Genomic DNA, 26,853 nt, shown 5'->3' on the forward strand with positions numbered 1-26,853 from the left:
TTAATGCCAAAAAATGTAAGGTCATGCACCTTGGCAGCAAAAACCCATGCAGAACCTACACTCTGAATGGTGAGACTTTAGCTAGGACTAGGGCAGAACGTGATTTGGGAGTAATCATTAGTGCAGACATGAAAACTGCCAAGCAGGTGGAGAAAGCTGCATCCAAGGCTAGACAAATTGTGGGATGCATCCGTAGAGGTTTCGTCAGCCGGAGGCCCGAAGTCATAATGCCCCTGTACAGATCCATGGTGAGACCTCATCTTGAATATTGTGTTCAATTCTGGAGACCACATTATCAAAAAGATGTGCGGAGAATCGAGTCGGTTCAGCGAATTACCACCAGGATGGTCTCGGGACTCAAGAACCTCCCATATGAGGAAAGACTGAATAAACTGCAACTATACTCGCTCGAGGAACGTAGAGAGAGGGGGGACATGATTGAGACTTTTAAATATATCACGGGCCGCATCGAGGTGGAAGATAATATCTTCTTTCTTAAAGGACCTTCAACCACAAGAGGTCATCCGCTGAAAATCAAAGGTGGGCAATTTCATGGCGACACCAGGAAGTATTTCTTCACCGAAAGGGTAGTCGATCATTGGAATGAACTTCCATTGCAGGTGATTAACGCCAGCAGCGTGCTCGATTTCAAAAAGAAATGGGATATGTATGTGGGATCTCTAGCCGGGTGAAGTCTGGGGGTGGGTCATTAGCGTGGGCAGACTTGATGGGCTACAGCCCTTTTCTGCCGTCATATTCTATGTTTCTATGTTTCTATGGGTGCCACATACCCTAGGTACGCCACTGAATAGGACATGCTCTGGAATGATGCTATACAGGATCTTCTAAACTTCTTGACTCCAATAAAGACCCATATGATTTACCCCAAGAAACTTAAAAATGCCTGGTTCACTGCAGAATTAGCTTTCATTAAAAAGCAATTGAAAGCCTTAGAGCGAAAATGGCGATCAAATAAATCCCCTGTTAACCTCAATAAATACAAGGAACAGGGAAAATATTATAGACTTAAAATCAATAAGATAAAAAAAAATATTACTCTAGAAGAATTTCTAATGCAAAAAACTCTGGAGCCCTTTTTTCCATTTTAAATTCCCTAACAAAAACCAATCAAGGTTAAAAAAAAAAAATCTAAATAGCCATTTAACAGCCCTAACCTTAGCAAACTACTTCAAAGAAAAAGTTGACAAAATCAGACAAAATATCAGCACAAACTTATCCTTCCAAAAAACAGATGAAGAAGTTCTTCAGTCTTTGCCCATTTCAAAATGTACCAAATTCAGTATTCTCAGCCTAATGGACTTAAAAAAAAAAACTTCTACAAAATATAAATACTAAAGGCTCCAGCCTTGACGTGGTCCACCCAACAATAATAAAACATTTTTTCTCAGTATTTGCACCAATTATTCATAAGCTAATCTCAACCAGTTTGTCTACTGGGTCCATTCCAAGATCCTGGAAAGAATCCAATATCCGGCCAATTCTGAAGGATCACTCAGTATCCCCGGTTAATGAAACAAGCTATCAACCAATCACTAACTTTTCATTTCTCAACAAACTTGCAAAAAAGTTATCTTCAATAAAATGACAGACTTTCTGGAAAAAACCCCACAGGCAATTCATCCAAATCAAACAGGTTTCAGAACCAATCACTCGAAGGAACATTCATTAGTAGGACTGATGACTCGTATCTTATATTATCTTGATCATCACAAGTCTGTCTTTCTAATTTCATTAGATATCTCTGCCGCTTTTGATACAATCGATCACTCACTACTTCTTAAAAGGCTTGCTGCGACAGGAATCTCCGGCCTTGCATTAGACTGGTTTCATTCATATTTCACAGACCGTGTGTCAAAAGTAAAATTTAATAATTCAACCTCAACATCATCCTCTACTACCTTCGTTATACCTCAGAGCTCAATATTAACCCCCCCTTCTTTTCAATATCTTTTTAGCTCCACTAATAGAAACATAGAATGTGACGGCAGAAAAGGGCCGACGGCCCAATAAGTCTGCCCACTTGAGAACCCTCCCTCTAACTAGTCTGCCCACTCAAGGACCCTTCCTCCCTGGAGTATCTATCGATTGAGCATAACTCTGTAGTACTCCCACCTGTTTGTCCCATCGACTCTTGAAGTCAAGCACGCTACTGGCCTCGACGACCTGGCGGGGAAGATCATTCCATCGATCAATCACCTGGTGTCACCATGAAATCTTCCCCCCTTAAGTTTTAGTGGATGCCCTCTTGTCGCTGTGGGACCCTTTAGAAAATAGATTTCCTCCTCCACTTTGATGTGGCCCATGATGTATTTAAATGTTTCTATCATGCCCCCCCTTTCTCTGCGCTCTTCAAGAGAATATAAGTGCAGTTTGATCAGGCGTTCTTCATATGGGATGTCTTTAAGTCCTGAGACCATCCTAGTGGCCATTCTCTGTATCGACTCCATTCTCTTCACATCCTTTTGATAATGTGGCCTCCAAAACTGGACACAGTACTCCAGGTGAGGTCTCACCATGGATCTGTATAACGGTAGTATGACTTCCGGCTTTCGGCTGATAAAGCTCCTTCTGATGCAACCCAGCATTTGTCTGGCCTTCGCTGAAGCTTTCTCCACCTGATTAGCAGCTTTCATATCTTCCCGGATGAGAACTCCCAAGTCCCTTTCTGCAGTAGTTCTTGTTAAGTTTTCACCGTTCAAAGTGTATGTTTTGCATGGATTTCCGCTCTCAAGGTACATTACTTTACATTTCTTGGCATTAAAGTTTAGTTGACAAGTACTGGACCATTTTTCCAACACAAGCAGGTCTTGCTCCATAGTGTTGGGCCTGGTTGCACTGTCAGGATTTGAGGCCCTGCCCACAACGCTGCATAGTTTAGCGTCGTCGGCAAATAGTGTAATTTTGCCTCGAAGTCCCTGAGTCAGATCCCCAACAAAGATATTAAATAGCATTGGCCCAAGACCGAGCCCTGCGGCACTCCACTGATCACTCTCGATGTTTTTGAGGGGATACCGTTTACCACCACTCTTTGAAGCCTTCCGCTAAGCCAATCTTGTACCCATGCTGTCAGTGTTTCTCCTATTCCTAGCGAGTTCATCTTGTTTAATAACCTTCGGTGTGGGACACTATCAAAAGCCTTACTAAAGTCCAAATATACTATGTCCAGGGACTCACCCTCATCCAGTTATTTTGTTACCCAATCGAAGAAGCTTATCAGATTGGATTGACAAAACCTTCCCGTTGTAAAGCCATGCTGGTGGGGATCCCTTAATCTTTCATCATCCAGGAACGTGTCTAATCTGTTCTTAATCAATTTTTCCATGAGTTTACTCACTATTGATGTGAGACTCACTGGTCTATAATTTTCAGCCTCTGACCTACCTTCCTTTTTGTGGAGCAGGATAATGTTGGCAGTTTTCCAGTCTAGGGGCACTTTTCCCTTGCTCAGGGAAAGATTGAAGAGCACGGCCAATGGCTCTGCCAGGACATCGCACAGTTCTCGAAGTACTCTAGGGTGTAAATTGTCCGGGCCCATAGCTTTGTTCACGTTTATTTTTGATAGCTCACAGTAGACTTCGCTTGCAGTCAATTCCATGTCCCGGAATGGGTCTTCCGAACCCCCCCCCCCCTTGTCTGTAGCTGAGGACCGGATCCTGGCGCTTCGCAGGTGAAGACTGAGCAGAAGTAGTTATTAAGTATTTCTGCTTTGTCTGCATCTTAGTCTGTAAAGTTACCGTCAGGTTTCTTTAGGTGCCCAATACCGCTTGTGCTCTTCTTCCTGTCGCTAACGTATTTGAAAAAAGATTTCTCCCCTTTCTTTACCTGCCTGCCTATGTTTTCTTCCATCCGGCGTTTAGCCTCTCTGACTGTCGTTTTAACTTTTCTGGATTTTGCCATATAGGATTCTTTAGCTTCAAATTGCTGTGATTGTTTGTAGGTAACGAATGCTTTTTTTTTTTTTGTTTTACTAGCTCAGAGATCTCCGCGGAGAACCATTTGGTTTGTTGTTCCTGCTTCGTTTGCTCACGGTTTTTATGTATATGTTGGTTGCTTCCAGCAGTGTAGATTTCAGAGTCGACCATAGTTCCTCTACATTGTCTGTCATGCTTTGATTTTGCAGCACGTTGTAGACGTAGTCCCCCATACCCTGAAAATTCGTTCCTTTGAAATTTAGTATCTTAGTCGACGTATTTGACCTAGTGTTTCCTTTCTTGAGGTGGAACCACACCATGTTGTGATCACTGGATGCCAAGGTGTCACCCACCGATATCTCTGTGACATTTTCCCCATTTGTGAGCAATAAGTCCAGGGTCGCCTGGCCCCTGGTAGGTTCCAGTACCATCTGCTTGAGGCATGCTCCTTGCATGGAGGCTCGTATCCTCTTGCTACCGCTGATTATAACGGAAGGTTCGTTCCAGTCCACATCTGGCATATTGAAATCTCACTAGCACTGTATCTCCTCGCAGTGTGACGGTCTCAGTGTCTTCCATTAGTTCATCGTCTGCTTGCTCCTTTTGTCTAGGCGGTCTGTATACAACACCAAGCATTTGTTATTGTCCCTGGCAAGGTTCACCCAGAGGGACTCTCCCATATATTTGATGTCTGTGATTTTAATAACTTTGATGTTTTCTCTAATGTATAGAGCTACCCCTCCTCCTGATTTTCCCTCTCTGTCTCGACGGAGTAAGTTATAGCCTGGTATGACCATATCCCATCCGTGGGACTCCGAGAACCAAGTTTCTGATATCGCCACTACATCAAGGTCAGCTTTTCTCATTTCCGTTTCCAGTTCTAGTATTTTGTTGCCTAAGCTACGGGCATTAGCATACAAGGCTGTCCATTCTCTCATTTTGTATAGAGTGTTTTCTGATTTAGATAGTTTGTCCCCTTCCATCGTGCCTTTGTCACCCTTTCTGATGTCTCGGTCTCCTTCAATGTCTAAGCGATTTCTCCCCCCTGACGTCCTGTCCATGCGGGTTTTCCCCACTGACCCCAAGATTTTTTTTTTTAATTCTTTATTTAATTTTATAGTTTGACATAATGGACAGTCAATTCAAAGAAATATTCCAATACCAGTCTCAACCATTGTTACATAATAATCAAAAAGGTAAATTAAAATAGCAAAAAAGAAAAATAAACAAAACAATAGTACAGTACAATAGGAAAAATTTTCCCTTATAATTCTAAGTAAACTGGATTGGAAAAATTAGACCTCAATAAAGGGGGAGAAAGCTACTTTCGCTGAATTTTCAATCAAACATTACTAAGAAAATACAGATGGTATTGAGTAGGGGCAAGGAACCTAATTAAACTAAGCGGGTTGTAACTACAATTCTCTCGGGAATATTAAATTTGCTCTTTTGCAGAAATAAATTTTATCAACTGCTGAGGTTCAAAATAAACATGTCTATTCCACTGACCCCAAGATTGAGACTCTGTCTCTTCCTTTGTCCTCCATTCTACTGACTTTATTGCTTATCCCTAAGTCCTTGTCTTCCACTCTTCCTTCTTCCCTCCCTCTGTCCCCTTTAGTATTTGCGTGATTTCTTGCCTCTGAGTTACTTGTGTGAGTGTGGGTGTGGTCCCCTCCCCCGGATCACCTAGTTTAAAGCTTTATGAAGTAAGTGAGCCAGGCGTCGTCCCAGGACGTTCTTCCCTCTTTTGGTCAGGTGTAGGCCGTCAGGCCCCTGCAGTCCTTGAAGTGCCCCTCCGTGGTACAGGAAGCCGAAGTTCATCTCCCTGCACCAACCCCTTAGCCACTCGTTAGTCCTCTTGATCCGTTCTTCTCTGGCTCTCCCCTTGTCTCTTACCGGTAGGATGGAGGAGAAGACCACTTGCGCTTCCATTAGCTTCAGTTTTTCTCCTAGGGCTCTGAAGTCTTCTTGTATCTGCTCTGGGGAGTTCCTGGCTGTGTCATTCGTTCCAACGTGGATGAGGAGCATTGGGTAGTGGTCTTGGGGCTTGATTAATTTGCCTATGCATTTATTCACATCCTGGATCTTGGCTCCTGGAAGACAGAAGACCTCTCTTGCTTGTAGATCAGATCTGCATACCATCCCCTCGGTTCCCCGCAGCATAGAGTCCCCAATGGCAACTACTCTGCGTTTCTTGAGGGGGTGCTGATTTGTGGTCATCTGTTGGGTTTCGAGATTGCATTCCAGGATGTCCTCCTGAGTTCTGCTGGCGGGACTTTCTTGTAGAAGCTGAAATCTGTTGCTCAGGGTGATTTGCGGAGTTGAAGTAAGGTTGTTGTGCTTGCTTGAAGATAATCTAGAGGAGTTGGATCGCCTTCGTGTTTGCTTGCCGAAGTAACTAGTTGCCAGGTATCCTTGTCTCGAGTCTCTTCTTCTTTGCTTGCTGAGGTGACTAATTGCCAGGTGTCCTTGTCTCTAGTCTCTTCTTGTACCCCAGCTGATATTGCCAATGCTGCGGGCTTGACTTCTTGCCCTTGCTCAGAGACCTGGGATAGTTCTAGTTCTAGGAGGGCTCCATCGATGAAAGCCTCGCTCTATCAGATACTTCTTAGCCGCTGCACTTCTTCCCTCAGACTTGTCAGTTCCAGTAGGATGTCTCCGTTGAGCTGTTGCTGGTCGTCCTCTTCCGTCTGCACAGAGACTGAAATCAGGTGGGGTTCAGCTTCAGTCTGTATAGAGATCTCCGCTGTCCATCGGGGGGGGGGGGGGGAGGACTTTCCTCAATTTGCACGGAGACTGTGGCCTTCATCTGGATCTCTTCTGCAGCCGGGGGGTTGTTCTTGATTTCAGCTTTGGTGCTTCTCGTCCTCCCTGCCATTCTTGGTCTTTTTTTTTTTGTTATACCTGGGTTTGTATTTCGGTTGTTGGTGTGAGTTGGTTAGTTTGCCTGCTAGTGTTGGTTGCTGTTTATACTATTATTTCTAAACAACAGATACCCCCCCCCCCCCGCTTTTTTAACAATAGGCTATACTTTATGTTTAGCAATAGGTTTTATAGTAAACAATACAATAGGTTATACTATTATTTCTAGTGTTGGTTGCTGTTTATACTATTATTTCTAAACAGTACAATAGGTTATACTATTATTTCTAACAACAGATCCCCCTCTTTTTTTTTAACAATAGGCTATACTTTTTGAGTAATAAGTAACTTTATATAGGTTTTATAGTAAACAATTTAATAGGTTTTACTATTATTTCTAAACAATGCAATAGGTTATACTATTATTTCTAACAACAGATACCCCTTTTTTTTTTTTTAGGCAATAGTCTATACTTTTTGAGTAATAGGTAACTTTGTGCTGGCTAAAAGTGCAGACTCAACATGCAGGTTTTAGAGAATACACTGTTAAGAAGAACTTATCTTTTGTTTTGGGTTTGCTCGCTTCACGCAGACGCTTCGCAAAGGCTCGTTGGTGTTGTTGCTTCTTATGTGGAAGTCTCCTGCTTGTTTGGAAGAGGGGCGGAGTAGAGCTCCCACGCTCCTCTCCACATACAAACGGTTGCCGCTGCTGGTCTCACTGTGCTCCCCGCAGGATCAGGGGAGGGGCGGTGCGGAATTCAACCGCCCTGCTGGAGCTGGTCTCTTCAGTTTCGGTGCGGGAAGGAGGCTTCCCATTGCCGCTGCTGGTCTCACTGTGCTCCCCGCAGGATCGGGGGAGGGGCGGTGCTGGATTCAACCACCCTGCTGGAGCTGGTCTCTTCAGTTTCGGTGCGGGAAGGAGGCTTCCCGTTGCCGCTGCTGGTCTCACTGTGCTCCCCGCAGGATCAGGGAAGGGGCGGTGCTGGATTCAACCGCCCTGCTGGAGCTGGTCTCTTCAGTTTCGGTGCGGGAAGGAGGCTTCCCATTGCCGCTGATGGTCTCCTGCCACTAGGCCAATCAATTGGGTTCATAAATATATTCCTATGCAGACGATATACAACTATTACACCCACTTGATACTAATAACCCCGAAGATGTAATCAAAATAAACTCAAAATTAAAACAAATTAAACTGAAAATTAAAACAAATTAGCAGTTGGTTAAATGAAAACATGCTAAATCAAAATCAATATTATTTCTGTGGAATAATGACCAGAATATCACCGAACCTATAAAATTAAACAATATTACAGTCCAAACAGTCACCACACAGAATACTGTGAAAGGAGGGTCCACTACTAAAGCTTGTAGCTCATTGAATCTGCGAGCAGATGTGAGAGCAATGAGAAAAACCACTTTCCAAGTGAGATATTTCAGATGAGCCAAAGACATTGGTTCAAATGGAGGCTTCATCAACTGAGCAACAACCACATTGAGATCCCAAACCACTGGAGGCGGTTTGAGAGGTGGCTTGACATTGAAAAGTCCTTTCATGAATCTGGAAACCACGGGATGAGCAGAGAGGAGTTTCTCTTCTATAGGTTGATGGAAAGCAGCAATTGCACTGAGATGGACTTGAATGGATGTTGATTTGAGGCCTGAATGAGATAAATGTAACAGGTAATCCAAAACTGAAGATAAGGAGGTAGATTGAGGCTCCTTGTAATGAATGGTGCACCAAACAGAAAACCTAGTCCATTTCTGGTTGTAACATTGCCTAGTGGTCGGCTTCCTGTAAGCCTCTAAAATGTCCTTAAGAGATTGAGAGAACTGTAGAGTGGCAGTTGAGTTACGTTGAGAGGTACCAAGCTGTCAGGTGTAGAGACTGCAGGTTGGGATGAAACAGAGACCCCTGACTCTATAAGAAGAGATGGAAAAACTGGTAGAAGGAGTGACTCCCTGCTGCTGAGTTGAAGTAGAAGGGAGAACCAAGGTTGTCTGGACCACCGAGGAGTTATGAGAATTATGGTGGCATCTTTGTGTTTGAATTTGACGAGCGTCTTGAGAATTATTATTATTTTTTTTTACTTTATTTAGTGTCTTGAGAATTAGAGGGAATGGAGGAAACGCATACAGGAATTTGCTGGGCCATTCCAGAAGAAATGCATCTGCCTCCAGGCATTGAGGAGAGTAGATCCTGGAGCAAAACTGAGGCAGCTTGTTGTTGTGGGGAGACGCAAAGAGATCTATTTGAGGAGTTCCCCACTGAGAAAAAAATGTGGTGGAGAGGGGAGGAATTGAGTGTCCATTTGTGAGGAGATGTGCACCCTCCCTTGGGCGGAAAGGCACTCGCACATGTGCGGTGCAGCAGTCACAAACTTTCTAAAAGTTCTTCAAGCATGTCTGCTTGTGAAGCTGGCTGCACAGGGGCTCCGTGGATGACATCATCCATATGTTGAGAATACGCGGTCTGCTTGTCCTGGGATAAAGCAAAGGTCCCCACAGCTTGCCAGCTACACCAGCCAAGCCACAGCTGTTGTTCTTAATCTCCCCGGCCCTAGAAAAATACTAGAAACCGATCAAAAAATGAAAATCTGCATGAAGGACACATCAATATAAAGGGTGGGTTCATATACCAGTCTGGAGAAGCTAAAAGAAAGTAAATTAGCAGGTAAGAACCTAATTTCTCCTTCTTTAGCACTCTCCAGACTGGTATAGAATTAATCTTACAAGCAGGACATACCAAAGCAGTCCCCATCATGGGAGGGACCCCCAAAAGGCTGACACCATAACACGCGCACCGAACACTGTGTCCCGACACGCCTGAATGTCCACACATTAATGACTGACAAGGGAATGTAGGGAAGACCAGACCACCGCCTTACAAATATACACAGGAGGCACCAGCGAAGACTCAGCCCAAGAAGTTGCCTGACCCCAAGTAGAATGAGCCTTGAGAAAGTCCGGAATAGTCTTTTTCTGAAGAAGATAAGTGGAAGCAATAGTCTCCTTGATCCAGCGCGCAATGGTAGCCTTGGAAGCACCATCCCCCTAAGAGGACCCACTAGAAGGACAAAAAGATGATCTGATTTCCTGATCTCCTGGGTCTTGCGCAAATAGGTGCGAAGGACCCGTCCAACATCCAATTTGCACAACTGTTTATGCTCAGAAGAACCTGCCCGACTACCCAGGACTGGGAGGACCACTGACTGATTGACACGAAAAGGAGAAACTACCTTTGACAGAAAGGAAGGAACAGGCCGCAACACTACCTGCTTTCTAGAAAACCCGAGGAAGGGAGACTGACAAGAGAGAGTCTGCAGCTCCGAAACACGTCTAGCAGAAGTAATAGCCACCAAGAAGATCACCTTAAGAGTAAGGTCCTTCAACATGCAGACATCCAAAGGCTCAAACGGAGTGTGCACAAGCCCAGACAGGACCAGATTCAAATCCCAAGAGGAAACAGACGGTTGCAAAGGAGGCTTGAGCAACTTGGCCACCCGCAAGAAGAAAATGACATCAGGAATGGCAGTCAGACACTGACCCAGTAGTAACCCACGAAAGGCTGAAAGGTCCGCAAGCTGAACCCGGAGAGAAGACCAAGACAGGCCCCTGCCCAGGCCATCCTGCAAGAACTCCAAGATGTTAGGCAGGAAAGCGCGAAAAGCAACCACTCCTCGTGCCGTACACCACTCCTCAAATATACGCCAAACTCGCACATAAGTCCGAGAAGTGGAAAGTCCGCAGGACCCCAAGAGAGTGGAGATCACTTTGTCTGAATACCCCTTCTTACATAGGCGAGACCTTTCAAGAGCCAAGCCGTAAGACAAAAGGGATGGATCGAACATGGGAATAAGGCCCTGAGTCAAAAAATTGTGCAAAAGAAGCAGAGGAAGAGGATCTGACACCAGATGCCTTACCAGATCCGCGTACCATGATCGCCTGGGCCAATCTGGAGCTGCCAGAACCACCAGACCCAGGTGACGAACAATGCGGAGTAGAACTCTGCCTACTAATGGCCAAGGAGGGAATAACCAGAATGAGATGGTGGGAGCGTTGGCAACTTAGGAGAATAAATTTTGTAATACTCTCTGGCCAAAATGGCCATCCCATCTGGAGAAAACATCCAGACAATAATGAGTGGTGAAAGTATGGACCGAGGACCAGATGGCAGCTTTGCAAATTTCCTCAATAGGAGTGGATCTGAGGAAAGCTACTGAAGCCGCCATGACTCTGTCTTAAGAATAAAGTTATTATTATTATTATTTGTGGGCTGTGACTCGACTCTGTAGATGCAGTCCAGTCTGGGCATAGCAGAAAGAGATATGAGCAAGAACAATTGTGCACCTCCCCCCCTGAGACGTGCTCAATTGCTCCATACTTGACCTAGCTGAAAGAAAAGTACCGGTTAGTTGAAAAATATAGTAATTTACAGCATATGTAAAGGAAATGCAACCCTTTAGACCGGCACTGCTTCAGGATTTTTTTTTCACAGAACAGACTCCACTGGCTCTCTAAACAACATGCCTTACCACCAGGGGGTAAGGCTTACTGTTGAGGCATCTCTACAAAAATGTGGAGGAAGGTGGGGGGAGGGACCCCGCTCGAGACCTGCCGGGTTTGACACCCCTGAGGTTGGACTTACCCCCAAACAGGGTCCACCCAAGCTCAATCCGGCAACAAAAAGAGACAAAAATCCCTAAACAATTTCCAAAAGCCCTACCAAGGGAAATGGGTACAGCTCACCACACCTGCTGGAGACTCAGAGAAGACTGAGGTAATTAGGGAGGAGTCACATGATATGTACAGTTCCAAAGTTTTGTCTCATTCTCCACATGCTGGTCATAGGGACCAGACCACCGTGCCTCCTGAGCTGACCTACACCACCACACCAGTCCCATGGTCAGACCATCTCCTCATCCAACTCTGCTTTCCGCCCATGGCTGCCTCCTCCAAACCTCAGGGTTCCACCCTAACTAAGCAAACTCGGAATCCAAACACAGTAGATCCACTAGCCATGTCCACTGGAATCCGGGACTTCAGTAAAACTTGCAACCAAAATCTCCACTCCATCATCCTGGCCGCCTCCACCTGGTACACAGGGATTCTTGCCCTCTACGACAACCTGGCACAAACAAAAACTACACGCTTAGTTACTAACAAAAACCCTGCTCCCTGGTTCAATGATGACCTCCGATCCCAAAAGAGAGCTCTGAGACAAGCAGAGAGGAAATGGGTCAAACACCAAATGAGAACTACAAATCACACTATAGAAAATTATCAAACACCTACAAAGCTGCCATTCTGGAAGCAAAGAGAGCTCACTACACACACCTCTTACAGAAAGTTCCAAACCGTTCCAGATACCTGTTTACCTTGATTAACCACCACTTCTCCACTGCTCATGGATGTAATCATAATACCCCCACTAACCTAGACAGTGAAACTCTAACTTCTTCCAAACAAAAATTGATAACATCCAAAGTAATCTCGACTCCGCTCCCAGCAAGATCCCCCCCCCCAGGCTCATCCCCCTAACATGCCCAAGACCCCACCTTGTAGAACCCTTTCCAACTTCACCCGGTCACACATGCTGAGCTCCTAGAAATGCTACAAGAGCTCCGATCCTCCAATTCCTTCCTTGACCCATGCCCATCCAACCTCCTTTTGTCCTCCAAAGATGCCTTTGCAGAATTAATCTCCCCCATCATCAACGCCTCACTGTCAACTGGGAAAATTCCCCTCAACTGGAAATCGGCTATTATCAAACCCACCCTCAAGAAACCCTCCCTCGATCCAAATTATCCAAGCAACTACCGCCCTGTTTCCAACCTCCCCTTCATCTCCAAACTACTGGAGAAGATAGTGCAACCTTTCATTGATCAACATGAAGCTCTATCTCCACTCCAATCAGGTTTCCAACCAGGCCATAGTACAGAATCTGTCCTCCTTGACATCACTTATGACAGCTGGTCAATGCTGTATAAAGAAAATGATGCCCTACTGATCCTGCTTGACCTTAGTGCCACCTTCGACACTATAGATCATCAACTTCTACTAGACTGACTCACTGACATAGGAATCAAGAACTCAGCACTGCAATGGTTCACCTCCTTCCTGGATCAAAGAACACAATCTGTGCTACTAGGGACAGCTAAATCAAATCCCAAATCAATGAAATACGGAGTTCCCCAAGGTGCCCTGCTATCCCCTCTTCTCTTCAATCTGTATATCAGGCCAGTCATCGACATTGCACACATATACAACATTAAGATTCACTCTTATGCTGATGACCTTCAACTATTGCTCCCCCTAGGTGGTGATCGGCCAACCCAACTCACTAACTCCTACACTGCCTCTCTGATCTGAAAAACTGGATGACAGCCAATAAACTCCAGCTGAATGCCTCAAAGACTGAACTACTCTGGATCAGGAAAAAGAACACTACTTTCACTCGTCCGACACTATCCTGGGAATCCACCCCCTTAACAGCAAAAGACCAGGTACGAAGTCTTGGAATTATACTGGATGGCTACCTGTCCCTCTCCGCCCACGTCTTGCAGGTAGTTTCCACATCTTTTTACTACCTACGCCAACTGCGAAGGATCAAACCCTACCTCACAGAAACAGACTTAGCCCAACTGCTATATGCCTATGTACTCTCTAGACTAGACTACTGCAACTCCATATTCAATGGCATCGCTGCAAGAGATCTAAAACACCTCCAAAAAGTCCAGAACTCAGCAATTTGACTCCTATACAACCTCAGCTACCATGACCCCATTACTCCAGCGCTCTATGCAGCTCACTGGTTACCAGTCAAAAAGCGATGCATCTTCAAAGCCCTGGTCATGACACACAAGAGATTCTACCAAAAAAACCCAGCCTACATAGCATCCAAGCCACACCTATACACCCCTAACCATCCCCTCCGCTCCAAAGCAGAACAAAGACTCAGCATTCCCGCAGGGAGATCCCTCCGAATGAGTACAGCGTACAAACGATCCTACAGCCATTTCCTACCTCAGCTATGGAACCGACTACTCACACAGATCAGGTCGCTAGACTCAGTAATGACCTTCCTCTTCTGCCAATTGGGCCATTAAAAACTGTCTCCTCAATATACGTCTCCTAGTACTCTTCACTATGACCAGTCTGGTCTCTAGAATAAGCTCTGCTATTGTCTACTGTAACCTATTTGTTGTCATGACTAGTCTGTTTTCAAATGATTGTGAATGTCTACTTGTAACCCGTTCTGAGCTTCTGGGAGAACAGGATAGAAATCGAAATAAATAAATATATACCCGCTTGTAAGATTAATCCTATACCGGTCTGGAAAGTGCTAAAGAATTCTGATTTACACTCATGAATCTATTAACTTTGTAAGTTTAAAAATAGACTGTTTTCTGAAAAATATCTGTAAATCAATATCAACACAAATATACACTCTTACCTCTGCTAATTGTGTTAGTTTGTTGCGTATTTAGGAGTTCAGTGTCAAAATGTTCCTGTTCATAAAAAAAATACAGCATATAATATATTACTTTTGAATTCTATAAATGAAATTTATAAAACAATTATGAACACTGTGATATTTAGTTCTAATAACCATACAGGCCTTGGAGGAAACTAGAATTTTTGTAGCTTGTGATATCTTTTAAATGACTATCAAGAACTGCAAATAAATATGACATTTGCAAAATATCTGACCGATATTCAGCGGGTAGCAGTCATATTTTTTTTTTTAATACTTACCGTCATCAGCTAGATTAGCCTCCAGTATTCAATGCTGGGCCATATCTGGGCATCGGCACTGAATATCCAGGGCAAACTGAAAGTGCCCTAGCTGCCGGAGCTTATGCAGATCTCAATCGATATTAAGCCAGGGCCAGCATAAGACAGTTATGAAGAACAGCTGGGATCTGCATAACTTTTCTTTCTTTTTAGCACCCCAAATTAAAAAAGACACCCCTCCTTTCCCCCTCCTCCAAGCCCGCAAATCATAAAGCCTCTTTCATTATCCCCTAGAATAACTCTCTGATCCCCTCTCCCTTATTCAGTAGGCCCCCTGGGCCTATCTATTATCCCTGGTGGTCCACTGGGGTTGATGGAGGCAGGAACAAAAGCCTCTCACTCCTAGGGTTACCAGATTTTTTTTCTTTTAAAAAAGAGGACACTTGGCCACCTCCGGCCCCACTGTAATCTGCCCCTAGTCCCGCCCCCACATGAACCTCATGTTTCCTTCCCTGAGCTCTGGTCTGTGTCTTGAGGGTCTCCGCGCATGCGTGGACATCGATATGATTATATCATGCTCATGCGAACATGCATGTGATGTCATCACATCAAAATCTGCACATGCGCAGAGGCCCTTCAGACGTGGCCCCGAGCTTGGGACCTTCCAAAACCAGGACAAACTGCTGACAAATATCTTTCTACTTGGGGCCATGACACCAATAACGCTTCATGACATTCATTCCTACCAGAACACCTGGCCTTAGTCACATGTGCAGAACACAGATAAATCTTATTTAAAATACAGGACCACAAACTAAAAGTCCTAATATACACAAACGAAACCCTAAGATGCCAGGCTCTGCATGCAGTATAACTCCAGAGAAATAGAAAGAAATACATTTCTTCCTGAACAGTGCAAAATATAGGCAACATATGTAAATTCTGAAAACTGACACATTTCAATCACTAAATTGAAAATGAATCACTTTTTCTACCTTTGTTGTCTGATGATTTTATTTTTCTACTCATCTTTTCCCAGTCTCTGGTTTTCACTTCCTTCTCTCTGTGCTCTTAACTGTTTCCATCGCCTTATCCAATTGCTGTTTCTGTCCTATATCCATCTTTGTGATAGAAACAAACTGACTATAATGAATACCAATTCCAAGAGAGTGAAATTTCACTCTCTTGGAATTGGTGTTCATTATAGTCAGTTTGTTTCTATCATAATTAGACTTTACTGACGTTCTATAAAAGCATATTATCCCTGTTTTTTGTTAGACACGGACTGGCTATATCCATCTTTGGCATTAACATTCAACTTTCTTCCATTTTTCTGCTTCCTCCTCAAATCTATCTACTTTTCCATCTTTCCATTTCTCATCTATCTATATGGACCATCTAACCATAAACAGCATTTATTCCATTTTCTTCCTTTCTCCACTCCTCCCATCTCTATGCACTATCATCTCCCTTACTCTCCCCTTCTCCACCCCTCACATCCCTGTGCACCATGTCCTCTCCCTCTCTCTCCTCTTTCCCTCCATCCCTGTGCACCATCTCCTCCCTCTCTTTCCATCTCCTATGGTCTGACATTTGTCTACCCCCTTTCCCCCTCTTATGGTCATAAGAAAATTAAGAAGGGGATCACAAACAGATCGGAGAAGGTTATCATGCTGCTGTACCGGGCCACGATACGCCCTCACCTGGAATACTGTGTCCAGAACTGGTTGCCGTACATGAAGAAAGACACCGTACTACTCGAAAGGGTCCAGAGAAGAGCGACTAAAATGGTAAGGGACTGGAGGAGTTGCCGTACAGTGAGGGATTAGAGAAACTGGGCCTCTTCTCCCTTGAAAAGAGGAGACTGAGAAGGGAAATGATCAAAACATTCAAGATAATGAATGGAATAGACTTGGTAGATAAAGACAGGTTGTTCACCCTCTCCAAGGTAGAGAGAACGAGAAGGCACTCTCTAAAGTTAAAAGGGGACAGATTCCATACAAATGTAAGGAAGTTCTTCTTCACCCAGAGAGTGATAGAAAACTGGAACACTCTTCCGGAGGCTGTTATAGGGGAAAACACCCTCCAGGGATTCAAGACAAAGTTAGACAAGTTCCTGCTGAACCAGAACGTACCTAAGGGCTGCCGCGTGAGCGGACTGCTAGGCCCGATGGACCACTAGTCTGACCCAGCAGCGGCAATTCTTATGTTCTTATAATAATAATAATACATTTATTTTTATATACCGCCATACCCGAGAGTTCTAGGCGGTTCACAACAATTGGATTAGATACAAACAGTACAAGTTATTTAAAAAGACAGCAATTGAAGGCAGCTAAGGAAAGAAATACATAATTTATAAAATGCATGCAGTATAAGAGAATGCGGAGAATTTTACATAGCAAGATAAAAATAGAAAAAGTATTAAGGCCTTAGCCTATTAAATAATTGAGTTTTTATCTGTTTTCTAAAATCTAGGTAGGAAGAGGCTTCTAACACACATCGGGCAAGCCAAATATTTAATTTAGCTGCCTGAAAGGTAAAGATTCTTTCACAAAACCTTTTGTGCTGGCAAAATTTAACTGAGGGATAGGCGAACAAATGTAATCTTCAAGAGCTCTTATTTGTATAATTCAAATTAAAATGAGAGTTTAGGTAACTCGGAAGCATACCAAATGTTATTTTATAACAGAAGCAAGAAAACTTAATCAGAACTGGAAAAGCGACGACTTAGAGGAGACATGATAGAAACCTTCAAGATCATGAAGGGCATAGAAAAAGTGGATAGGGACAGATTTTTCAAACTATGGGGAACCACAAGCACAAGGGGACACTCAGAGAAATTGAAAGGGGAGAGGTTTAGAACAAACGCCAGAAAATTCTTTTTTACCCAGAGAGTGGTGGATACATGGAACGCGATACCAGAGGATGTGATAAGCAGAAGCACGCTACAGGGCTTCAAAGAAGGTTTGGACAGGTACCTGGAGGACATGGGGATAGAGGGGTACAGATAAGAGTAGAGGTAAGGTTATAGGGATAGGATTAGAAGTAATTTATAAAATTAGTCAGAGACCACTGTTCAGGCAGTGGGCCTGATGGGCCGCCGCGGGAGCGGACCGCTGGGCGAGATGGACCTCTGGTCTGCCCCAGCGGAGGCAACTTCTTATGTTCTTAACTCTGGATTCAAATGGCAACCAATGAAACCTTTGATAGGAAGGGGTGATATGTTCCCATTTCTTTAGGCCGTAAATAAGGAGGACAGCCGAGTTTTGACCATCCTTAATTTTCTAATAATTTTCTTGGGAGCACCTACATAAATAATATTGCAATAGTCAAGAATACTCATGATAGAAGATTGGACTAGTAGACAAAAGGAAACTTAGTCAAAATATTTTTTAATAGTACAGAGTTTCCAGAGCACTGAAATACTTTTCTTAAACACTAAATCAGAATGCTTTTCTAATGTAAGATGTTTGTCCAAGGTTACTCCTAGTATTTTTAGAGATTGTTCAATATTATAATTCAACCCATTTACATGTATCGTGGTTGCCTTGATTTTATCATTAGGGGCTGCTAAAAAGAATTTGGTCTTTTCTTTATTTAATTTTAGTCTGAAAGCAGACATCGAGTTCAACCTGACTTAAAATAATTGATAAGGAATTTATAAGCTCAGATGTTAGTGGGATAACAATAGTAATGTCATCTGCATAGATGAAGAATTTAAGCTTTAAACTCTGTAAAAGGTTGCCCAATGAAGCAAGATAGATGTTAAACAGGGTAGGAGACAAAGGGGAGCCCTGAGGTACTCCGCAATAATTTTCCCAATCATAAGAAAGAATATCGTCTTTTAGCACCTTGTAGGATCTTTTTCCCAGGAACCCTCGGAACCAGTTCAAGACATTGCCTGAGAGTCCGATGGATTCTACACAGTCCAAAAGAATAGAATGGTCCACCAAATCAAATGCACTGCTTAGATCAAGTTGCAAAATTATAGCACTTGAACCTAAGCTAAAAAGTGAGTGCAAGTGATCAATCAGTGAAGCTATTACTGTTTCTGTGCTGTAGCCTGCCCTAAAACCGGATTGGTTGTCATGAAGAATATTGTATTTCTCCAGATAGGTAGTAAGTTCAACATTTACTAACCCTTCCAATATTTTGGTGGCCAAGGGAATACTGGCGATAGGTCTAAAATTGGATGCTATATTAGAGGGTTCTTTGGCATTTTTTATGATTGGTGTGATCATTAAATGACCATGTTGCACTGGGAATTTTCCTAAGGATAATAACGAATTAATCCAGATTAACAACTTGGCCTGTATCCAGTCTACAATAAGATTTGACATATTTATTGTAAAATTTGTTGAATAATTGCCAATCAATAGCTGTAAACTTGCTCCAGTAGAAATCAGTTCTAGGAGCATCAGAGTCCTGCAGAATAGAATAACACTAATGAGGTTTTGCAGGCTCAGTTAATGAAGATCTTTTTTTTCCCAATTCTTTATTCATTTTAAAATCAAACAACAAGTGCACATAAATATATCATAAATTAATTCCAATATAGCACTTTAAAATGAAGATCTTCATTTTTGTATTTTGAGATTGAAAAAGTCCGCCAGACTATTCACAGATAAAGTAAATTCTTCATGAGTGTTAGTAAAGGTTTCTGTATCATAGATCATTTACCAATATAAAAAGGCTCCTACTATTAATAGAGACATTAGCAATTTTTTGGGCATAGAAGTTTTTATGTTTTTCCTTAGCCCTAATGACCCAATTTCCTTATCTTGACCCTCGTAGGTATCCCACATGGGTATCCCATTTATTCTTAAAGTCTGGCACGCTGTCTGCCTCGATCACCTGCACTGGAAGCTTGTTCCAATGATCAACCACTCTCTCTGTGAAGAAATACTTTCTGGTGTCGCCATGAAATTTTCTGCTCCTTAGTTTGAGCGGGTGCTCTCTTGTGGCTGAGGGTCCCTTGAGAAAGAAAATATCATCTTCCACTTCGACACGTCCCGTGAGGTACTTAAATGTTTCGATCATGTCTCCCCTCTCCCTACATTCCTCGAGAGTGTAGAGCTGCAATTTATTCAATCTCTCTTCGTACGAGAGACCCTTGACCCCGAGATCATCCTGGTGGCCGTCTGCTGAACTGATTCAATTCTGCGCACATCTTTACTGTAATGTGGCCTCCAGAATTGCACACAGTACTCCAGATGAGGTCTCACCATGGCCCTGTACAACGGCATTATGACTTCAGGCTTTCGGCTGATGAAACTTCTATTGATACAACCCAATATCTGCCTTGCCTTAGATGAAGCCTTCTCCACTTGATTGGCAGTTTTCATGTCTGCACTGATGATTACTCCTAAATCTCGTTCTGCTGAAGTCCTAGTTAAAGTTTCTCCATTCAAGAAGTACGTCCTGCATGGATTTCCGCTTCCGAGGTGCATGACCTTACATTTCTTAGCATTGAAGCCTAGCTGCCAGTTTGAGGACCAACTTTCCAATGTAAGCAGGTCCTGCGCCATATAATTCTGTAAACTGCATTCACTTACTATATTACATAGTTTGGCGTCATCGGCGAATAGTGTTATTTTACCTTGAAGCCCTTGAGTCAGATCCCTTATGAATATGTTGAAAAGGAGTGGACCCAGGACCGAGCCCTGCGGCACTCCACTGGTCACCTCCGATGTTTTAGAGAGGGTACCATTAACCACCACCCTCTGAAGTCTGCCACTCAGCCAATCATTGACCCATGCAGTTAGTGTCTCTCCTAACCCCATCGATTCCATCTTGCTTAGCAGCCTGCGGTGTGGGACACTGTCAAAAGCTTTACTGAAGTCCAGGTACACGACGTCCAAAGACTCTTCCAAGTCCAACTTTCTTGTTACCCAGTCAAAGAAGCTGATGAGATTGGATTGGCAGGACCTACCCTTGGTGAATCCATGCTGACTGGGATCCCGAAGATTCCCTTCATTCAAGATTGTGTCCAATTTGCTTTTAATTAGTGTTTCCATGAGTTTGCACACTATTGATGTGAGACTCACAGGTCTATAATTCGCAGCCTCTGCCCTGCAACCCTTTTTATGCAGAGGAACGACATTAGCTAATTTCCAGTCCAGGGGAACTTTCCCCTTACTTAGGGAGAGATTGAATAGCTCAGCAAACGGTTTCGCCAGGACATCGCTCAATTCTCTGAGCACTCTTGGGTGCAAATTGTCTGGTCCCATGGCTTTGTTCACCTTGAGTCTTGCCAGTTCACTGTAAACTTCACCTGGTGTGAACTCAAAATTCTGAAACGGGTCTTCTGTGCTTTGTGTTGCCTTCAACTGCGGACCGTGTCCCGGTGCTTCACAGGTGAAGACTGAGCAGAAGTATTCAAACGGCGCGTGGAGCCATTCCTTGCAGCGGCTGCTGCCCCTTCGCGCACCCGCCGAGCCCGCCTGCCCTCCTCCCGAGTGGGGCCCGCAGACATCGTCTCCTCCTGCCTCTCCCGAATTCAACCATCTTACTGCTGGGCTGGGCGTCCGAGTTAGCTCCGCCCCCCTAACAAACCCTGCCGGGACATCTTAAAAAAGACTGCCTCCAAACGGCGCGTGGAGCCATTCCTTGCAGCGGCTGCTGCCCCTTCGCGCACCCGCTGAGCCCGCCTGCCCTCCTCCCGAGTGGGGCCCGCAGACATCGTCTCCTCCTGCCTCTCCCGAATTCAACCATCTTACTGCTGGGCTGGGCGTCCGAGTTAGCTCCGCCCCCCTAACAAACCCTGCCGGGACATCTTAAAAAAGACTGCCTCCAAACGGTGCGTGGAGCCATTCCTTGCAGCGGCTGCTGCCCCTTCGCGCACCCGCCGAGCCCGCCTGCCCTCCTCCCGAGTGGGGCCCGCAGACATCGTCTCCTCCTGCCTCTCCCGAATTCAACCATCTTACTGCTGGGCTGGGCGTCCGAGTTAGCTCCGCCCCCCTAACAAACCCTGCCGGGACATCTTAAAAAAGACTGCCTCCAAACGGCGCGTGGAGCCATTCCTTGCAGCGGCTGCTGCCCCTTCGCGCACCCGCCGAGCCCGCCTGCCCTCCTCCCGAGTGGGGCCCGCAGACATCGTCTCCTCCTGCCTCTCCCGAATTCAACCATCTTACTGCTGGGCTGGGCGTTCGAGTTAGCTCCGCCCCCCTAACAAACCCTGCCGGGACATCTTAAAAAAGACTGCCTCCAAACGGCGCGTGGAGCCATTCCTTGCAGCGGCTGCTGCCCCTTCGCACACCCGCCGAGCCCGCCTGCCCTCCTCCCGAGTGGGGCCCGCAGACATCGTCTCCTCCTGCCTCTCCCGAATTCAACCATCTTACTGCTGGGCTGGGCGTCCGAGTTAGCTCCGCCCCCCTAACAAACCCTGCCGGGACATCTTAAAAAAGACTGCCTCCAAACGGCGCGTGGAGCCATTCCTTGCAGCGGCTGCTGCCCCTTCGCACACCCGCCGAGCCCGCCTGCCCTCCTCCCGAGTGGGGCCCGCAGACATCGTCTCCTCCTGCCTCTCCCGAATTCAACCATCTTACTGCTGGGCTGGGCGTCCGAGTTAGCTCCGCCCCCCTAACAAACCCTGCCGGGACATCTTAAAAAAGACTACCTCCAAACGGCGCGTGGAGCCATTCCTTGCAGCGGCTGCTGCCCCTTCGCGCACCCGCCGAGCCCGCCTGCCCTCCTCCCGAGTGGGGCCCGCAGACATCGTCTCCTCCTGCCTCTCCCGAATTCAACCATCTTACTGCTGGGCTGGGCGTCCGAGTTAGCTCCGCCCCCCTAACAAACCCTGCCGGGACATCTTAAAAAAGACTGCCTCCAAACGGCGCGTAGCCGTTCGGCGCGCCGGCGAAGGCGCACGGCAAAGACGCGTGCCTTGCGCCTTAGCACGCGCCTTCGCGAAGCGACCAAGCGGAGCCCAAATCTACCTCTCCACCCTACACCACCCTCTCCCAGCTCTCCAGACCTGCCGCCTCAAAACCGGACCAGACAGCCTCGAGCCGACGACGGCTCCCAAATTTTCCAACCTGACCAGGATATCCCAGACTGGCCTAACAGCTAAGTATTTGCATGACCACTCCTTCACCTATCTACACGCTTTAACAATCACTCTCCCCCCCGCATGACTTCAGTCCCCCAACAGTATACCCCAACTGCATACTCCACCAGCTAGACTCATCAACCTCGGATTCCCCTCCTACCAACCACCGCAGAATCAATCTTCCTCAACTCTTTAGATCTACCTCAACTCACCCCAGCACCATCAATCTCCCCCTCAAACCCCTACTCAACCCTTCACCACTCTCCATCCAACCTCGGCAAGGCCCAACATGCCTAACTTCACAGGAAAACTGCTAACTCTCCTCCTCCTTTATCTACTCAGCACGAGAAATTGGATCACCAGAACCTTAGCATTCGAATCCATCCCCACCTACCTCACCTGGAACAGAACCATCAAACCAGTTAAACCACTTCTCCCCTCCAATACCCTCCATGACTACAAGGAATCAGGCCCATTCCCGATAACTGTAATCAACTCCACCCGACACTCCTCCAGACCAACACAAAAAAGAAACAGGCTCCTAAAAAATCTACCAAGTACTCAACCTATCACTCCCTCGGAACACCAAACAATTTTGGGTGCCTATCTGAACATCCGCTCAGCTAGAAACAAAGCACAATTGATCAAAGACTGGCTAGATGAAACCCACCTCGACATCCTACTCCTCACCGAAACATGGCTAATTTCCGATCATGACCCCATCATCAGAGACCTACTCCCTCCAAACTACAAAATCATTCCATTATCAAGAAACTTTAAAAGAGGAGGGGGCCTAGCAATAATCCTCCGCGACCACTTCCAGTTCCAAATCCTCGATTCTAAACTGACCAACGCTCTGGAAATCCTCTCCTGCAAAATCTCCAAAGCTGACTGCAAAGACAATCTAACGATTACACTATTCTACTCTCCCCCCAGCAAATGGAACCAAGCCAAAGAAGATTTCTACGAATACCTCCTCACAAATTCCGTCGCGGGCACTCACAACCTTCTCGCAGGCGACGTCAATCTACACCTTGAACAAGAAGAAAATTCCAACGTGACCGATCTCCTCTCCTTCCTAACATCCCTAGGTTACTCTAAACCACCTCCCACAAAAACCCATGACAAAGGCCATCACCTAGATCTAATCTCCTTCCTCCCCAATACCCCCTCAATCCCCAGCATTAACCTTAAAGAAGAAAACTGGTCCGCCACCCCCTGGTCTGATCACCTCCGTTGCAATTTCAAATTACACTGGCTTATAAAACAAACCAAAAAACAACCAAGAACCATCCACAAAGAAAAAACAAAATGGTCTAGAGGCCAACTCAACCCAGAAGAATTCTGGTCCCACTACAACCCAACATCCATCCCAGATCCTGACCCCAATTTCATCTCAGACTGGAACAATTTCAGCAATAAGACCCTAAATGACATTGCTCCACTGAAACTTTACAAGAAAAAACACCACTCCTCTGCCAAATGGTTCGATGCAGATCTTCTTGCCCTCAAACGTGAAGTACGCAAACTGGAAAGAACCTGGTGCAAATCAGGCACAAACAACGACAGACACTCATGGCGAACTAAAGTCACAGAATACAAAAAAATGATCAAAGAAAAGCGCCACAAGCACTACTCTCAACTTATCAACACCCCATCCCTAAACACTAATAAACTCTTCAAAATAGTTAACTCCTTATTTGACACCGTCCCACATAAAAGCTCCCCCACAGATCTACCACCCTCCCCAACAAAACTAGCTGACTACTTCGCCAACAAAATTCTCAACTTGAAAACAACACTCACAATAACTAGCACTTACCCAAATATTCATCCACCCTCTCCAGAAAATGATGGCTCACCAGCAGACATGACCTGGTCTCACTTCAAAAACCCAGACTGGAGCCTATTCCTCAAGCTATACTCAAAATATTCCAAATCCAACTGCCTACTAGATAACTGCCCTCCAACCATCATGAAAACTGCCCCCCTCCCCTTCAAAGCAGAACTCTTCAACTGGATCACCCTGTGCATGTCAACCGGCCACTTCCCACTGGAACTTGGACACATCCTCGTATCTCCAATAATTAAAAACCCTAAAGAATCCCCCTCTGTAACCTCCAACTACAGACCCATCGCCAATATTCCTCTCTTCCTAAAAATCATGGAAGGACTTGTCAATCACCATCTCACGTCTTACCTAGAGAAATTTAACATCCTCCATGACTCCCAGTCTGGATTCCGCACCAATTACAGTACGGAAACTGTGCTAGCCTCACTAACCAATCACCTCCTCCAACTATTCTCACTGGGAAACAGCGCACTGCTACTCCAGTTCGACCTCAGCAGTGCCTTCGACCTAGTAGACCATGACATTCTGATTAGCTGCCTCGACTCCATAGGCATCTCCGGACAAGTACTAACCTGGCTCACAGGCTTCCTAAAAAACCGAACCTACCAAGTCCACAACGACGGAACCTTCTCCCATACATGGAGCAACCCCTGTGGAGTCCCCCAAGGCTCCCCCCTATCCCCGTCACTATTCAATATTTACATGGCATCTCTGGGTCACATGTTATCGAACCGTAACCTGAAATCCTACATTTACGCAGATGACATTACAATCATCATACCCATCACCTCACTGTCATATGAGACAGAACAATACATCTCTACGGTCCTCACCATGGTAGAAAACTGGACCACTTGCTTCAAACTGAAACTAAACCCAGAAAAAACCAAATTCTTCCTTGCAAGTCCCAACCACAAACTAACGTCCACCACCCTGCAACTCAATGGTTTAACGTATCCAATCAACTCTACCATAAAAATCCTCGGAGTCATATTGGACCGATGCCTCACTCTAGAAGATCACACTAACACCCAGGTCAAAAAATGCTTTTCCACCCTTTGGAAACTCCGCTCCATCAAACATTACTTTGATTTCCCCACCTTCAGTTTGCTGGTCCAATCCTTAATTCTAAACTCCCTGGATTACTGCAATATCATATACCTGGGCTCCTACAAGAAAACCACTAAACGACTACGACTTATCCAGAACACCGCCGTCCGCCTCATCTACGGGCTCAAAAAATCAGACCACATCAGCCCTTTCTACAGGAAACTTCACTGGCTACCGTTCGAAGCAAGGATCATCTTCAAATTCGCCTGCCTCTGCTTCAAAACCCTAACTGGCTCAGCCCCGATATATCTGTCACGCCACTTCACCTTCCCAGGTTCTAACCGTACACGTAATGCACACCTGTTTGCCTACCCCTCCCCAAAAGGATGCATCCACAAAAGATTCTTCGACAGGACCCTCTCCTTCCAGGCTGGCAAATGGAATGACTGCCTGTCCACTCTCATCTCTCTTGCCCCTACTTATCAATCGTTCAGGAAATCGCTCAAAACATACCTCTTTGACAAATTCCTCTAACCCCCGCTCCTCCCCTACCGAACTAATAATCCCTTGCCTATCTCCCTTTCCCTTCCCCTCCCCCCATGCAACAGTTACTGGATCATTTTTGTAATTATCACTGGTTTATACCATATAATTGCTAACTAACTCTCTGCACCTACATTGTATAAATCGCCCTGAACTGTCTTCTTGATATGCTGTAACCTCGATGTTAACTTCGCTATAACCTTGATGTAACTTCACTGTTAATGTACAGTCTCTTATCCTGTAAACCGCTCTGAACTGTTTTGTGGTATTGCGGTATACAAAAATAAAGTTATTATTATTATTATTATTGTTCAGTAGTTCGGCTTTATCGGAATCTGCTTCCACGTAACTTCCGTCCGGTCTTCTAAGGCGTACTATCCCGCCTGTGTTCCTTTTTCTGTCACTAATATACCTGAAGAAGGATTTGTCCCCCTTTTTAATGTTTTTTGCCAGAATTTCTTCCACTCGAAGTTTTGCCTCCCTAACTGCCATTTTGACCGCTGTAGACCTGGTCCTATATTCTACCTTTGCCTCTCGTTTCTCCATGCGCTTGTAGGAGAGAAATGATTTTTTCTTCTCCTTAATGAGGTGCGAGATCTCCGCGGTGAACCATTGGGGTTTATTGTTTCTTTGTCGTTTATTTACTGATTATATGAAGCGGCTAGTTGCTTCATGTATGGTTGATTTCAGTGTTAACCACTTAGCTTCTACATCATCGGTCTCCGCTTGGTCCTGCAGCATCCGATGGACGAAATCTCCCTTGCGTGCGAAGTCTGTGCCCCGGAAATTGAGTACCTTTGTTTTCGTGTTTGATCTAGGGAAGC

At 45.2% G+C, this 26,853-nt stretch overlaps 1 protein-coding gene across 4 annotated transcripts in view; it reads right to left on the reverse strand.

Moving 5' to 3' along the window:
- The window catches only part of ADGB (androglobin), a 633,675-nt gene that overhangs the window by 327,790 nt on the left and 279,032 nt on the right, over window positions 1–26,853 (reverse strand). For all 4 annotated transcript variants that reach the window (XM_033939743.1, XM_033939744.1, XM_033939742.1 and 1 more), the window contains one exon: window positions 14,251–14,305. In XM_033939743.1, coding sequence (XP_033795634.1) covers window positions 14,251–14,305 — 55 coding nt within the window. The remainder of the gene's footprint in view (window positions 1–14,250; window positions 14,306–26,853) is intronic.

The sequence above is a fragment of the Geotrypetes seraphini genome, chromosome 3, assembly GCF_902459505.1.
Source record: "Geotrypetes seraphini chromosome 3, aGeoSer1.1, whole genome shotgun sequence".
Lineage (NCBI taxonomy): Eukaryota > Metazoa > Chordata > Amphibia > Gymnophiona > Dermophiidae > Geotrypetes > Geotrypetes seraphini.